Source organism: Rattus norvegicus, chromosome 1, assembly GCF_021556685.1.
Source record: "Rattus norvegicus strain SHRSP/BbbUtx chromosome 1, alternate assembly SHRSP_T2T, whole genome shotgun sequence".
In the NCBI taxonomy this organism is placed as follows: domain Eukaryota; kingdom Metazoa; phylum Chordata; class Mammalia; order Rodentia; family Muridae; genus Rattus; species Rattus norvegicus.
In genome coordinates, this window is record NC_141534.1 from 96,247,535 (window position 1) to 96,264,520 (window position 16,986).

The following is a 16,986-nucleotide window of genomic DNA, read 5'->3' on the forward strand; positions in this document are numbered from 1 at the left end:
CCTCCAGTTTCTCAAAGGGCTTAGATTAAAAAAAAAAACAACTACTTTTAATAAGAGTTCTCAAACACTCTGACCCCCACTTCTAGCCCACTGTCCAAAGGTAGGGGAGACAAGATAAGGGGATGTGGACCTGTTTGATCAGACTCCTCTGAATCCTCATTTAGATCTCCCCAACCCCCACCTCCGCCTCGGTCATCCTGACATTAGCAGAGTCCCTTGATAAGAACATCTTTTATTGATATTCAAGTTCTCTCAGTGCTTAACCACCCACTCACTCATCATGCGGATTGACCGTAATTCCTCTGTTGCAACGCGTATTTATTTGAGAAAGCTCAAACTGGCCTTCGATTCGATTCCATTCGTAGAGCTCTCTTGCCTCATCTTCCTTGATGCTGGCATTAAAGACACGAGCCACTATGTTAGGCTTGTAGCAATCCAAATTGTTGTGATTTTAAAAAGACATTTGTTTATGTTTGTGTGTGTATGTGAGCGCTCAATGCAGCCTTCAGCAGACAACTTGCAGGAATAGATTCTCGCCTTCCACTGTGTGTCCCTGGGCCTTTAACCCTCTTAAAACCTTGCAGATTTAGCTGGTCTGTTTCTGTCTTTCTTTGACCCAGCACTACATCTCACTGCGAGTTTCCAAAGAACCGCCACTCAAGTGGCGACAAGCGGAACCACCGGATATTCTGGGAAATGTAGTTCGAGGCCGTGTTGGCGACCGGAGGCTCGCCGCTAGAGTCGGCTGAGTCATCCAATCCCCAGGCGGAAATCTGGCCAGGGAGGCTGTTCCGAATTTGACTTCCTGCTGGAAGTTGGAGCCGCAGACCAGAATGTAGGATCCCAGCGTCTGAGACCCACCTAGCAGTGGCAGTTTGACCAAGAGGAAGCCTGCCTCGTCCTGTAGGTGACAGAGTCCTCAATGACAGCCCTGAGTGTGTGTGAGAGAGAGCATGGGGAGATTAGATTGTGTGAGCGGCTGGATCTGGGAGGAGTTGAACCGCAGAGAAACTGCGAGGAAAGGAAAATGAGCCTGAGCGAGAGTTGGGGTCGAGCTGTGGCGCTTTGTGAGTAGAGCGAGCTGTTGTGGGGAGGGGACATTGTACGTGGATCAAATGGTTCTTGGGGACTGTGTCTCGACTGAATGGATCACAGTACAGGAGTGGCGAGATTGTAGAGATATCTGAAGTCTCCTAAATCTCATTTTCTTTTCAAATTACGACTAGTAAGTGTGATCTTCAGGAGTGTCTGCGTTACGGGAGGGAAAAGGTAAAGCTAATAATAACTAGCATTTTTACTTGTCTGTAAGTTCATTGTGCGGTGTAGGCAATCTACAGGCAAAGGCTTTTTTTTTTTTTTTTTTTTAACACAGTGTTTTGTCTGTCCGGGTGGTTTTTTGGGTGGGTAGGTGGGAGGGTTATTAACGCCCAGGGTCCTCCAAGCAGACATCTTCCCTTCTTTAGAGAGTTCTTGAGAAGACATAGGTGGGGTTTGGTTTTGAGGCTGGCTTGCAATTCTCTTTATAACCAAGGTTGACCTGAACTCCAGGTTCTGTTACCTCCCCTTCTCCAGTAGTTTCTGTTGTCTTGTTGTTTAGACAGGATCTTGCTATTTAGCCCTGGTCACCCCTCCGGAGGCAATCCTCCTGACTGAGATAACAGGTTTGAACCACTGTGTCCTGCTCCAGAATGGGATTACGTGTATTACAGAGAGCAGCCTCACCACGATTAAAACAAACTGCACACAGTACTGAAGAACCACTGGGGCCCAGCCACAACGGTGTGTGTCCAGATCATCCAGGTTTAGAAAGTAAATGTCCTCTCGTTTCCTTATCTGAAGTATTTAGAAACTTTGGTGCCATGAGCCTTCCCCCTTCCCTTTCTCTTTTTGAGACGGGGCCTCTCTATGTAGCCCTGGCAAGCCTAGAACTTGCTATGCAAATCCATTGAACTCAGGGATTCATCTTCCAGCGCTGGGATTACAGGTTTGGGCCACCATGCATGATATATATATATGCATGCCATATATATGCTGTGTGTGTGTGTGTGTGTGTGTGTGTGTGTGTGTGTGTGTAACATCATTAAAGACCCAAGCTCAAGCACAGTTGTCAAGTGGTGGTTTTTGTTTGATTTTGAGATAGGCTGTAGCCTCTGCTGGTCTCAAACAGGATATGTGTCAGATCAGAGTCTAGGGCTGTACTGGATCCTCCCAGCCCCACATTCCAAGTGCTAGCTAGAGCGATAGGTGATCACCCTCACACCCTGCTGGTGAGTTGGTATTTGAATTAAAATTCAAATCTTGCATCATCCTCTCTCAGGTAGATTATAAGTCACTAAACTGGATGCAACCTAGTTGAACAAGAGTCTGGTGGGTGGACAGAACCGTGAAGGACATTCTTAGCCCAGTAGCTGAGTGAGAACCATTTACGGCACAGATGTCCACTGAGGGACTGACCCCATTGAAGTGCCTTCAAGATGTCCTCGTAAGCCCTGCTCTTAAGTTTTAATCGATGTGAACCATCCTCCTCTATTGGGACTTAAGCAAGTAAACAGACGGACAGACTGGTATCACTATACCAAAGATCAATAACGGAACCACGAGCAGGCGTCTCAACACATGCGTTAAGGGGAACTGAAGGGGACGGAGAGATGGTTCAGCAGTTAACAACACTTGCTACTCTTGGAGAGAAACTGGCTTTGAATCCCACTACCCTCATGGTGGCTCACAACTGGCTGCAACCCCAGCTTCAGGGAATCTGACACCCTGCTCATTGGCAAAACACCCAAACACATTTAAAAAAAAAGAAAAAGAAAAAAGCATTTGGAGGATGGGATGAAGGTATTTCTGTTTGTTTGAGAGTGGAAGAGGCTAAACCCGAGTTCGAGGTAGGATTTCCAGGCAGGACACAGCTCAGGACCAGGCACCAACTCAAACATCTTTCATGGAAAAGCAGGCAGGTGTGCTACTGTGATAGGAGGTGGTGAGTGGTTCAGCCAGTTTGTTGTTGGAGTGTAGACTGTACAAACTCACCACTAGTGTGATGCTGTTTTACAACCCATGTGTCTTGTTATCTTTCCGAGGCCAGTTTCTCTGGCTGCCCAGGCAGTGGACTACATTTCCCAGGAGTCATCCCACCCAAGGATAGTGCTGGTCCAAAGATGGCTAGAGGCATCGTTCGCATAGCTGAGGAAGAGTAGTGTGTAGGTCTCAATATTGGTCATCTCAACGTATCCTAAAATTCCTGAAGCTCTTGTAAACAGATGCTAGCGTTGTGTGTGGGAAAGGACTGTGTCGCTGGAAGTAATGGAGTTTAAAACCAGGGCCTTTAAATTGACAGTTGCTGTGTAGTCTTTTGTTAAAGAGAATACAGAGACGGACTACATTTCCCAGGGTGCACTGTGACCAAGCGACTTCCGGTGGTTCAACCCAATTGGCTTCAAGCTTGAAGCCCTAGGAAGGTCTAGAATCAGTGGGGCAGAGTGAGTGTCAATTTAAGGCTTGGAATCAGAATGGTCATGAAAGCTGAGGCCAGGGGTGAACGGCTCTCCTGCGGAGCGCGGAGTTCTGAAGAGAATGTGGTGCCGTTAGTACTTGAGATTAATGTGGGAGCTGTGGTCAATCACCTTACCCTGGGTGTGTGTTCCGAAAAGTGATGGTCACAGTCAGTGGACGGTTTATGTGCGCCTGTATGTACACGACCGTGTACACGACAGAGCAGCTGCCCTGGCACACAAAGAATGAACGTTGTGTTTAATAATAGACACTGTACTTTCTGAAAGCGGGCGTGGAGCGGAAGGACGTGCTCTCCCGTCTTGGTGAGTGAGAGGGCAGAAACACAAAATTGAACGATAGCTTGGCTAGATATACAGTCATTGATTCTCTCATCTCTTTTCCCACAAATATACAAGCCATAAATTTTCAGGGTGCAAAAGTCTAATAAAAACTTGAATATCCTCTCAGAGGTAGTTGACCTTTATAGCATAACTCTTGGTGCGTTTTAAATTTTTTAATAGCTTTATTTTATGTGCTTGAGTGTTTGCCCGTGTATTTGTATGTACACCACATGTGTGCCTGGTTCCCTGGAGAGGTCAGAAGAGAGCACTGAAGCCCCTGGAACTGGAATGCTGGATGCTCCTGTGTTGGGGATGAAGCCAGGGTCTTCTGCATGAGTAACAGTGCTCGTAACCCCGAGGCATCTCCCTAGCCCATCCACTCATCATGGGTTTTTATCTAATGTTTTTTAGGTGATGTTTTGTGCCATTTCCCCCACACCATTGTATTTCTTTAGGCAGGTAGTATCAGTAAACACTCACGGTCTCACAGTGTGTCTGTTTAGTCACCTTGAATCCAAACCATGTATCCCTGGCTGTCCTGGAACTCACTCTGTAGACCAGGCTGTCTTCAAACTCAGAGATCAGCCTGCTTCTGCCTCCCAAGTGCTGGGATTAAAGGTGTTCACCACCACCCACTGGCCCTTATATTGGGGATATAGGGGGGAGGCACGGGGTCTCATTAGCCCTAGTCTCTCTAGCCCTGGCTGTCCTAGAATTTACAGTGATCCTGTGAACTCCCTGCCTGCTTTTCCTGTCATGTCTGTCAGAATCTTGTGTTCAGTGTTTGCCCACTTCTTACAGAGTGAGGATTTCTCGTTGCTGGACTGTCCACATGGGTTCTGTTTATCTCTGATTCCTCTACATGGCTTCAGGAGGAACTCGGGATTAGAACAGTTCTTCCTTCAAACTGTGTAATAGTTGCTCTCAAGTCCTCCCTCTCTCCTCCCAAACACAAAGTGTGTTTCATATAACAATTGTTCAGGAACCGTCACTTGACTCGCAAAGACCCATCACAACCATGGAGCTCTTTGTGTCCTGGGGAAATGGATAGAGTATGCTTTACACGGAATTTACATGAGCCTCACTGTGCCCTGCTCTGCTCTCTGTGACAGCTTCCTCCTTCCATCCACACCCCCCCCCACATATACATACACACTTTTTTTTTTTTGAGACAGGGTCTTTTTTTTTTTCTTTTCTTTTTTTTCAGAGCTGGGGACTGAACCCAGGGCCTTGCGCTTGCTAGGCAATTGAAACAGGGTCTTACTATGTAGCTCCAGCTGGCCAGGAACTTGTGTTGTAGACCAGGCTAGCCTCAAACTCAAAGATCTTCCTGCCTCTCATTCCTCAGAGATAAGATTGAAGGCATTGACCACTATGTCTATCCTTTTTTGGTTGGTTGGTTAGTTTTTAGTCTGTTTGTTTGTTTGTTTTAATTTTTCTGTGTGGTTTGGTCTATTCCATGCATGCAGTGCCCGTGGAGAGAATGACTGATCCCCCAAAGCTGGAGTTACAGATGCTTGTGAGCCAACATGTGGGTGCTCGGAATTGAACCCAGGTCCTCTGGAAGGGCAGCCTGAACTCTTAACTATTGAGTCACATCTTTAGCCCTTTCCATGTCTCTACTTAAGTTTAAACCTTATTCTTAAAATGTAAAGTTAGAGACCGGAGAGATGACTCCACAGTTAGGAGGACCCACTGCTCTTCAGGAGGACCTTTTTTTTAGTTTCCAGAACCCACGTGACAGCTCACAACCATCTCTGATTCCGGTCCCAAGGGAATCTGACACCCTCTCCTATCCTCAGGGAGCACCAGGGACACGTGTGGTACACAGGCAAATACTCATTCACATGAAGTAAAAGTAAAGTTTTTAAAAAGCAGTTACTTCTCTCCGAAGAGGCGAGGCCTCCGCCCAGGCTGAGAGGCACACGTGGTAGGACTGTGCCAAGGTTGGAGTTTCGGGGGCTGGCAGTGATGCTGGACTATGTGCAGGTGCCCTGTGAGCTATGTGGCCTGTGCTCATGCTTGTCTCACTGATGGCCTGGCGAGGTTCTTCAGGCTCGTTATAGCCTCAAAGCTGTCTCCAGTTTTCTAGCGTGACCCTTTGTAGATGGTCTAGATGGAAATGACCCAGTAGGTGCCGTAGAGTTTGTTAGACATGGGAAGAATAAGGAGGCCCTGTTCTACACATACAGAGGAGTCCCACCAGCTCCTGTGGACACCCACAAGGGAGAGTTCTGTTTCCTTTGGAAATGTCTACGCTAGTTTTGTAGAGCTTTCAGAGGCATTTAGACTAAATGAGAATAACCTTGTCTCATACCCTGACCTCGGGAACGATTTTGTTTGTTTTGTTTTGTTTTTCAAGACAGGGTTTTTCTGAGTAGCCCTGGCTGTCTTGGAACTCAGTCTGTAAAGCAGGCTGGCCTCGGACTCAGAGATCTGCCTGCCTCTGCTTCCTGAGCGCTGGGATTAAACATGTGTGCCAGCACCTGGCTATAGAATGATTTTTGCCATGACTGATTAGATTACAACACCATCCTGCTTCACTTGGGGGTTCTCTTGACTTTTGGCGGGGTGTCATTTCACACGCTCCCTCTGGCCTTCCTCCAAGGAAGAAAATGGCCTTTTTACTTGCCCTCTGAAATGGCCTGTGGAAAGCCAGGCATCTCATGATTCTCTTCCCTGTGTGCTGTCTTCTCAGGAGCTGGCCTCATCAACATAGGAATCAAGAAGAGGACTGACTGGTCACTTTTAGGAGTTTCAAATCATGGCTCATGTGAGTTCACATTGTCTCAACAAAAACTATTTCTCCTCACAAGAATGTCTTTGTCTCTAATTCTGCAAGATCAGTGGTGCCATGGGGCAGTCTAGTACTTTCTGGACATGGTGTTCTTTCTTCTGTTAATAGACCCTTATCTCTCCCACAGGGCAGTCCTGAGGTTTTGTTTGTTTTTGTTTTTGTTTTTTTTTTTGTTTGTTTGTTTGGGTTTTTTTTTTTTTGGTTTTTTTTTTTTTTGGTTTTTGTTTGTATGTTTTTTACTTATTTTACTTATATCCCACTCAGTGCCCGGCTACCAGTCACCCCCTCCCATTATCCTTCCCCCATCCCCCAAGCCCTCCCCTGAGCAGGTGGGGCCCCCTGAGTATCCCTCCACCCCACCCCGGCACTTCAAGTCTCTGCAAGGCTAGGAGCTTCCTCTCCCACTGAGGCCAGACAAGGCAACCCAGCTAGAAGAACATCCCACAGACAGGCAGCAGCTTTTGGGATAGCTCCCTGCTCCAGTTGTTCAGGACCCACGTGAAGGTTAAGTTGCACATCTGCTACACGTGTGCAGGGAGACCTAGGCCCAGCCTGTGTATGTTCTTTGGTTGGTGGTTCAGACACTGAGAGCCCCAAGGGTCCAGGTTAGTTGACTCTGTTGGTCTTCCTGTGGAGTTCCTATCTAATCAGGAGGACATCATGTCTGTGGAGGGCATCCTAGACCGTCATGTCAGACCCATAGGCGGGACGATGGCGACCGATGGCAAGAAGGTTTTCATGTTCTGTCTGTACTGACTGGAGCATTTTAGTCAGCCAGGATGAGACTCGGTGCAGTTCTGGGCCTGCTCCAGTATATGTCTCTTTCCTATGCATTCAGAGGAAATGGCAGGAACCCTGAGTGTACGGGAACCTGGGAATTAGCAAGAAGTTAGCTGATTGACAGTTGCTTCCACAGAGCAACACGGTTCAGCTCAGAAACAAAGAAAACAAAACAAAAACCTAGTATCTATTTTGGGAATGCATCTCTAAAGACTTCTTTGAATCTAAACCAATGGAAAATCGGCCAGAAAGTACCCACCACTAAAAAGAACAAACATCCACAAAATGACCAGATTTACTCATGGTTTAGTACATCTGGAGTTAGCGACTTCCAACAGGTGTCGTCTCTCCAGGATGTCTTTTCTCCGATGTTCCTTCCGTGAAGCTGATAAGGATGTTGTGACCAAGCCATAGTTTTTTTGTTTTTTTGTTTTGTTTTTTTTTTTTTTTTTTTTTTGTTAGTGCATATGTGCGTCCGCTTCTGTAAATAACATGATGTGGGTTGGTTTGGGAGCTGGCGGAGGCTAGAAGCGGATGTCAGATCCCCTGGAGCTCTGGGCGGGATGGGCGCCAAGGATGGGTACTCGTAACTCAGTTCAAGGCCTCTAGAAGAGCAGTAAGCACGGAACCACTGAGCCGTCCCCCCAGGCCCCAGAGCAGTAGTCTTTCTGAGCCTGTGGGCCCTCGACTCCGTTTGTCACACTTGGTCCCGAGCCATAGCTGCCAGCTCTACCTACTGTTCCCTGCCCTCCCTTGGCCATCTTTTGCCTTCCAGCGGAATCATTTCTTAACCTTCACCATTAACACTGGGTTTGTCCCGCGGCAGGTAATGACGTTCAGAGATGTGGCCGTAGACTTCTCTCCCGAGGAGTGGGCGTGTCTGAGCCTGGAACAGAGGAGTCTATACAGAGACGTGATGCTGGAGAACTACAGCCACCTCGTCTCCGTGGGTAAGACTCGACCCTAGACATTCCGGGCTTCCTTATTGGCAGCCACTGACTTTCTTTTTTATAAGAAATGTCAGGGGGTTTTCTGACCTGCGTTTATTCTGGAAAACGGCCCGTGTTTTCTGCAGAGATGGTGTCGTCACTGGGGAAGCCCGTGTTCACCGTCCTCCCAGAATGCGTTGTGCTTTTTCTTTGTCCTTCCTGTCCTTGCTGCACTTCCTTTGTTACCAGGGCACCAGCTCAAACTTTTTGGCTTCTCTTCCGTGTGGTCACTACCTGCCTATATTTTATCTTACACGCAGGACTTTGCATTTATCAACCGCATGTGTTCCCTGTGTTGGAAAAAGAACAAGATGCCTGCGTGGATTTGAGCAATGAGACCAGCAGATTTCTCCCGGGTGAGTGAAGTCCGCTGGGGCCGTCATCCGGTAGTCTGGCGGTGGAGTGAGTCAGCAGCACCTCTCACACACTGCCCCAGACCCTCTCCCTGGGGAATGCCCGTGGCAAAAGCTAACACGCGGCTGGCCTTTCCTGCACCGCCCGTACTCAGCTCGGAACCTCCTGCCGTTCTTTCTCTCCAGTGGTCATTGACAGGCTCTTCCTGTCCCTTGCTGACACAGATAGAGGCCAGATCAGACTAGATTAAAAGTAGATAAAGGCAGGTTTATTAGGAAGCAGCCTTCCGGTGGATTCATCGATCTCATGGGTGGGTAGTGAAGTCACACATCCAGGCTAAAACGGGTGTTTAATGTGTCTGAGTGCAGGGTAATGATATGTCTGCTAAGACTTGGGATGGTGTCCCATTCATAATCAAAAACTGAGCCCCTGGGAGGCCACCCTTGGGTAGGTTGCTGGAAAAGAGGAGATGAGGAGGAATGACATGTTAGCCTGGAGTTTCTCCAAGCAGGTGGGGGAGTTTTCTCTGTGCAAGGGGCCGGTGTTTGGGGAAGGAAGGCTGACGGGGTTTCTCAGCCAGTACAGGGGCGAGCAGGGGTTCCAGGCTAATAGTCATGATTTTACGAATGATGGAGATCAGACGCCTGCCCCTCCCTTGCTGTTGTCTTACCGTTTTCCATTTGGGTGTTTATAAAGTTTCCTAAAATTGTAAACACATCTTTTATTTTAGCCACCTTTAAACTTCCTCCCGTGGGCCAGCACATGCAGCCTTCTTGAATTACCCCACTTCTTGCTCCTTCCTTGTGTTTCCTGAATTCATGAGGCATTCTTTTAACCTACAGTTACCAGCTTTCTAATTTCATTTTGACTTGCTAGTGTTAAGAAAGTATGCATTAAGAAACCTTGTATTGGGCTGGAGAGATGGCTCAGTGGTTAAGAGCACTGACTGCTCTTCCAGAGGCCCTGAGTTCAAGTCCCAGCAACCACATGGTGGCTCACAACCATCTGTAATGGGATCCGATGCCCTCTTCTGGTGTGTCTGAAGACAGCTACAGTGTACTCATATAAAGTAATAAATAAAATAAATCTTTAAAAAAAAAAAGAAAGAAAGAAAAGAAACCTTGTATTCTTTTCTGTGGCAGGAATGTACCCAGAAATGTTTGGGAAGAAGGTCATCTGTTAACAAGTAAAACCAGTCTGGACTACTTAGGGGAAACTACTTGCAAAGAGGTCAGGGCCAAAGGGGGACAACCAGGAGAGATGGCAGGGGTGAGCCCTGGCTGGCCTATGTACTTCTCTGTGTCTCTCCATTTTCTCCCCTGCCAGAGAGGATGGCCTTTGTCAGTTGTTCAGCACGACCTGCCAGGTGCTTTGTAGTGCTAGGAACAAGCAAGATGGCCAAGCAGGTGAAAGTGTTTCTTGCTGTATTCTTCTAAGGCCCCGAGTTCAGTCCCATGGTGGCAGAACTGGCTTCTGAGAGTTGTAGTATGACTTCTGCACATTCATGCGGTCTGTGTGCACGCATCCGCACACGCGCATTCGAGCACGCGTGCGCGCGCGCGCTCACACACACACACACACACACACACACACACACACAGTGACTTCCACATGTCTGCTATGTCGTGTGCTTGCCCAGAGTCACACACACAATGACTTCCAGTTGTTCACTGTGGCATGTGCATGCTCACAGTCTGTCTGTCTCTCTGTCTCTCTTCACATAATAATAATAATGATAATAATAATAATTTTATTATTTATATATATTTAATTAAATAATTATATATTTATTTAAATAATTATATATATTTTTATTATTATTATTATTATTATTATTATTAGTCTTTGACTGAGGCAGCCTGTATATGCCTTTGTCTTCTGTCGTACAAAAAGCCGTCCAGGGGCTGGAGAGACGGTTCAGTTGTTAAGAGCACTGGCTGCTCTTCCAGAGGTCCCAGGTTTGTTTTCCAGCCCCATGTGGTGGCTCACAGCTGCCTAACTCCTGGAGGGTTTGTTTCTGGCACTTCCGGTGTCCTTGGGTACAAGCACACACACGGTACACAGACATACAGGCAGGCAGGCAAACACCCACACACAGAAAATAGATGCATGCATTTTTAAAAGCCATGAAGGAAGCAGCCCATGGAATCGTTAACATGGCGGTGCAAGAGACTAACCTGGGCTGGGCTACGCTGTTGTTACTGGATCAACCCATGTGTGCTTTTTGGTCCCTGGGTTTATAAAATGTTAGTCTGTTCTAAGCAAACTGAGCCCCCCACCCCACCCCACCTTGACACCTTTTTAAATATTTCTCTGAAGTCTCGGTTTATTTTTGCCCTTTTTAATATTGTCCAGATTTGGGGTTTTGTTGTTAATGTTTTTCTAAGACATTCACTTCATGTGTGATTTACTTTAACCTTAGCTTTTGATGGCTTTTTTTTTTTAATGGAAAATAAAACAGTACACGTGTGCACTCTCATGTTTTCAGATACAGATTCCGGGTGGCAGATGAAGAAAGTCCTACCAAAAAACAGCATTTTCGGAAGTCGGTTGTCGCGCTGGGAGGTAATGAGAATGGAGAGAAACCAAGGGCTCGAAGGCTCGAATCCTGGAGTCGATTGGGAAGATAAAGGTCAGGACCAATCACAAAATGAGAATCAAGAGGAACGTCTCAAGCAAATGACACTCACCTGTGACAAATTGCCCCTTTTGAATCTGCTCACAGCTTTTAATCAGTGTCCAAGACTGAATACAGCAGAGAAAGCGAAGGAATTTAAATCTGAAAAATCCTTTAGTTTTGCACCCGAGCCCTCTCAGCTTCAGTTAATCCACACAGACGCGAAATTCCGGGAAGATAAAAGCTGCGGAAAGACCTTTCCTCCTGGCCCTAAACTTCCTCGCTACCGTGCAGTTCCCGCCGGCAAGAAGGCATTTCAGTGTGAGGAATGTGGCAAGGCGTTTAGCTTCCGCTCTAGCCTCACGGGTCACAAGAGAATTCACACCGGGGAAAAGCCTTTCAAATGTAAGGAGTGCGGGAAAGCCTTCAGATTCCATTCACTGCTCAGCGTCCACGTTCGGACTCACACGGGCGAAAAGTCATACGAATGTAAGGAATGCGGAAAGTACTTCAACTACAGCTCAGACCTGACCCGCCACCACCGGATTCACACTGGAGAGAAGCCCTATCAGTGCAGGGAGTGTGGGAAGGCCTTCAGCTGCGGCTCAGACCTTACTCGCCACCAGAGGATCCACACGGGCGAGAAGCCCTACGAGTGTCACGAATGCGGAAAGGCCTTTATCCAGCAGTCGCACCTCATTAAACACCAGAGAATCCACACGGGCGAAAAACCTTACGTGTGCAAGGAGTGCGGGAAAGCCTTCACGTGCGGGTCCCAGTTAAGTCAGCATAGGAAGATTCATACTGGCGATAAGTTCCATAAATGTAAAGAATGTAAAAACTCCTTTAGTTTCGCCCTAGACCATACCCAGCGGCAGCTAATTTACATCGGGGAGAAGTTCTTTGAAGACAAGGAAAACGGGAAGGCGTTCTTTCCCGACGCCGAGTTCCCTCAGTACGACACAGCTCCCAGCGGTAAGAAACTGTACGAGTGTAAAGAATGCGGCAAGGCTTTCAGTCTGCGCGCCATCGTCAGCAGCCTCAAGAAAATTCACAACCGGGAGAAACTCTTTAAATGTAAGGACTGCGAGAAGGCCTTCCGGTGCCCCTCAGACCTCTCACGACATCAGAAGATTCACACGGGCGAAAAGCCCTACAAGTGTAAGGAATGCGGGAAGGGCTTTATTTGCAGATCCGACCTGGGCCGGCACCAGAGAGTTCACACCGGTGTGAAGCCTTACGAGTGTAAGGAGTGTGGGAAAGCTTTCACTCGCGGAGCCCACCTGACCCAACACCAGAAGATTCACAGTAAGAAGTCGCACGACTTCAATGAAGGAGAGAAGGCCTTTGGTTCTGGTTCAGACCACACTCCAGGATCCTTGATTGATACCGGCGAGAAATGCTGGGAAGGTAAGGAATACGGAGAGACCGTCCTTCATGACCCAGAGCGTACTCAACCTCAGACTGCTAAGACAACATATGACTGTAAGGAGAAGGGCAAGGACTTTAGTTGGCGTTCACGTGATACGGATCTCAAGACAGTTCATATTCGGGAGAAACGTTTTCAATGCAAGGAATGCCCGAAGGCCTTCAGGTATAGCTCGGAACTGACCCGACACCAGAGACTGCATACTGGAGAAAAGCCATATAAATGTCAGGAGTGCTGGAAGGCATTTGCTTCTGCCTCAGACCTCGCCCGGCACCAGAGGATTCACACCGGTGAGCGGCCCTACGAGTGTAATGAGTGCGGCAAAGCCTTCATTCAGCAGTCACATCTCATTAAACATCAGAGAGTTCACAATGTCGAGCAGCCCAAGGACGTGATGAGTGCGGAAAAATCATCGCCTGGCAGTCAGATGCTGTTAAACATGAGAGAGTTTACACTGGTCAACAATCTTATAAATTTACGGAGTGTTGGAAAGATTCTGCTCATGGCCCAGCTCAGTCAGTGTCCAAAGGTTTATACCGATGAGAAACTAAGTTAAGGTGGGGAACTGGGAAAAGCCTATTTCTGAGTCTCAAATCCTACCCAGCACTAGAATGTCCACATGGGTGGGAAGTCTGGGGAAACCTTCAGCTGTAACTCAAGTGTGTCCATGTCCATCTGTGGCGGTAGAGAGTCCCACAGTGTTAGCAATGTGGAGACGTTTGTGGGTTCAGTGTCTTGCTCAAAGGGAGAAGATTCATGGGAGGAGACTGGATATAAGGAATATGGAAAGACCTTTCTTCATGGTCTTCAATAGACATCTATAAAATCATGCTGACTAAGAGAACTGAATTCAAGGGATTTGGAAACATTCATTCATGATTCTGAACCTAACTGGTAGTAAATACTCAAGAGGCGTAGGAAAGTGTGGAAATGCCTTTCAGAATCACAGTGTTAGAGAGCGTAGACTGGCGAGCAACCCTGGCTGTCCGAGAAAGGTGGAAAACCTTTGATCTTGGACTTGCCTCTCATGTGACAGCCCCATAAAGGTTATGAAAAGTGACTTTAGTTAGTCAACACCCGGACATTTATACTTCCTCCTGTGGAGCGAAGCCCAGACCCTGTGCGTGCTGAACACGAATTCCTGTTTCTTAGCTGCACCTCTGACCCTCATGTTTGAGGAAGCCCATGAAGATAAATAAATATATGGAGATGTTTTACACAAAAACAAGAAAAGCTAATTTATTTCTAACTCACTGAGTTAATTTTGTTTTTTAGTAAAAAAAGAGCTTTTGGTAAAATAACATGTCTGTCATCCAACGTCATGATGTAATGGCTGTTAATTTAGGAAAAGCTTTACTGGTGGGTTATTTATGTATGGTGAGGATGTCTTATAAGAGAAGTGGTATATAGCTCTATTGCAGAATATTTGTAGTGACATGTAAATGTGTAACATATGTGAGACGTGATTTTTATATGTGTCCTAGGGAAACTTTGAAGTGCTTGTGTTTTTGTTTTTTTTTTTTTTTTTTTTTCGGAGCTGAGGACCGAACCCAGGGCCTTGAGCTTGCTGGCCTCTACCACTGAGCTAAATCCCCAACCCCTCTAAGTGCTTGTGTTTTAATACAACATAGAAAGTCCAAAAGAATTTTTAAAAAAATTCAGAATTGCATTTTAAAAGTTCTGTGAGGGCTGGAGATGTGGTTCAGTTGGTAGAGTGTTTGCCTGGCCTGCACGAAGCCTTAGGTCTGTTCTCCAGCTGTATAAGCAGGCATTGTGGCATCTGCCTGCCTTCGATTCTAGATCTCAGAAGTTCAAGGTCAACCAGGAGTTCATGAGTCTGTCTCAAAGGAAAAGGAAAATCGTGTCCAACTAAGGTTACCGGAGATCCATAATATAGATTTACATACACACACACACACACACACACACACACACACACACACACTCTGTAGGCTCATTTAGCTTAATTCTTTTTTATTTTATTTTTTTTTTTTTTGGAGCTGGGGACCGAACCCAGGGCCTTGTGCTTGCTAGGCAAGCGCTCTACCACTGAGCTAAATCCACAGCCCCTAGCTTAATTCTTATATTTGAAAAGTTTCAGCCATAAAGGTAAATGACTCGTCACGGAAGAGCTGAGCCTTACATGGAAAGGGATGGTGACGCTGGCTTCGTCTGAGCGTTTTCTGTGGGTGGGCGACAGTTCTGAACGATGTCCTGAGTGTCATACAGGTGCAGTTCCTGGTGCCTCTTAGTACCATGTGTTATATACACGATTGCGAGTGAGTACATACAGGGCATTTAAACGTGTCTCATGTGCATGCCATTCTGAAATTACTGTTATCTATGAACATTACCACTTGGAGAATTTTGTCATCTATCTTTACTGTAATAAAGCCATATTCACTCTTGCTGGCCAGGTTTATTTTTTAAAGACAATGTATGTGGATTTTTGTGCGTCTGTACATGTCTCAAAAGGAGAGGGGCAGCACCCGAGGTTGTCTTCTCGTCTATGTGCTCACACATACACATACACCATAAGCACAATAAAGGCTCTTTTTTTTTAAAAAACACACTATATGAAGAGCTATGAAACTCCGAGTTTAATTTAGAAAAGGCTGCCAATCCCAAGACGGTACAGATTAATAGGAGTTGAAAGTATTTATTTCTCTGATAATTTCATGCATTATGTAATGTGTTCTGACCACATTCACCCTCATTCCCGTATCCTCTTCACAACAGTGCCTCCTCCTGCCCTCGTGTGTGTGTGTGTGTGTGTGTGTGTGTGTGTGTGTGTGTGTCCCACTGAGCTTAATCAGGATTTGTGAGCATTGGTGTGGGGGTATTTATTGGAACATGAGCAACTTGAGTGGTTACACCACTGAGCCATATGTGGACAAGGATTTTTTTACTGCAGAAAGAGATGGGGATCCACAACCAGTGCTTGAGAGTTCATTTTAGTCTAGTTCCAAGTGTTAAAACACACACACACACACACACACACACACACACACACACACACAAGCTTGTCTAGGTTTACATTTCCCAGAGTGCATCTGCCCAGCAGCTTTGTCTTGTTGGTGCTGATATCTTTTCCCAACCTTAGTCTCCAGGAAAGACTACAAGATGTTTTGAAACTTCAGAATCTGGCTAGAGTGAGTCTAAGACCAGGAATCAGTTAGACTCGATTGGGTAAAGTGGGGGCAGGTAGAGGGGAGGAGCATTCTAGCGAAGTGGCCTTGTCACAGGCAATCATCCAGGAGTGGTAAGTGTAGAAGGCCTCATACGTGTGTGCGATCATGTGTGTGTGTGAGAGAGCTGTGTGTGATGGTTGTATTTTTTTTTAATTACCTTTTGTGTTGCATTTTTGGGGAGTGTACACATATGGGCGTGTGGATAACTTTGGGTCAGTTCTCACCTGCCTCTGTGTATATTAAACATCGAACTCATGAACTCAGGGTGGATGGCAAGTGCCACCTCCTCAACCCTATAGTAGGTGTTTTTTGTTTTGTTTTGTTTTGTTTCCAGAGCTGGGGACCGAACCCAGGGCCTTGCGCTGGCTAGGCAAGCGCTCTACCACTGAGCTAAATCCCCAACCCCTATAGTAGGTGTTTTAAGCGTGACATAGGTATGCATTTGATACCAGGTTACTATTTGTAGAAACAGTGGTGGCCAGCGACCCTGTGACCAAAAGGAAATGAACGTTGCATTTAACTACTGTTGTTAAGTCATTTGTAGGAATGAGGATATAGTTAAAGGCGGTGGGATTTGGCCTTGGTGAATGCAAAGGAAGGAGCAGAGGAAGAATTATTGCCTGTAACTGGTAAGGCAAGCACCGGGAATGTTTGCAAAGCGGCCATCTCTCTGAAGAGGCATGGGGATTTTATTCCGGAAGCCTGAGTGTGTGTGTTGGAGAGTAGTGTGTAGGGATCATAAGTTTTCAGCCTGGTGAGTTTAAGATGTACATCTGTGGGTCTGCCCAGCAAAAAGTTTATAGTTCAGGAGAAGATGAGGGGTATTTTTCTGACAGTGTTCAGCTTTCAGTCATACCGCTTATGTTAAAAAACAGGAAGATGATGCACAAGACTGCTTCAGGTCAGGCCACGCTATCGTCAATATGATAAGGGGCCGAGGTTAATCTAGATCCCTTGAAAGAAAAAGTCTCAGACTGGAGAGGTGGCTCAGCGGCT

The 16,986-nt window shown here is 46.6% G+C and overlaps 1 protein-coding gene across 1 annotated transcript; it reads left to right on the plus strand.

Moving 5' to 3' along the window:
• The first annotated feature begins 805 nt into the window (after window positions 1–805).
• Window positions 806–15,208, plus strand: Zfp790 (zinc finger protein 420-like). Its single transcript, NM_001409279.1, is given in 5 exon segments — window positions 806–903; window positions 6,532–6,606; window positions 8,237–8,360; window positions 8,660–8,755; window positions 11,242–15,208. Coding segments are annotated over 4 exon segments (2,343 nt in total). The 5' UTR covers window positions 806–903; window positions 6,532–6,597; the 3' UTR covers window positions 13,356–15,208.
• The last annotated feature ends 1,778 nt before the right edge of the window (window positions 15,209–16,986 follow it).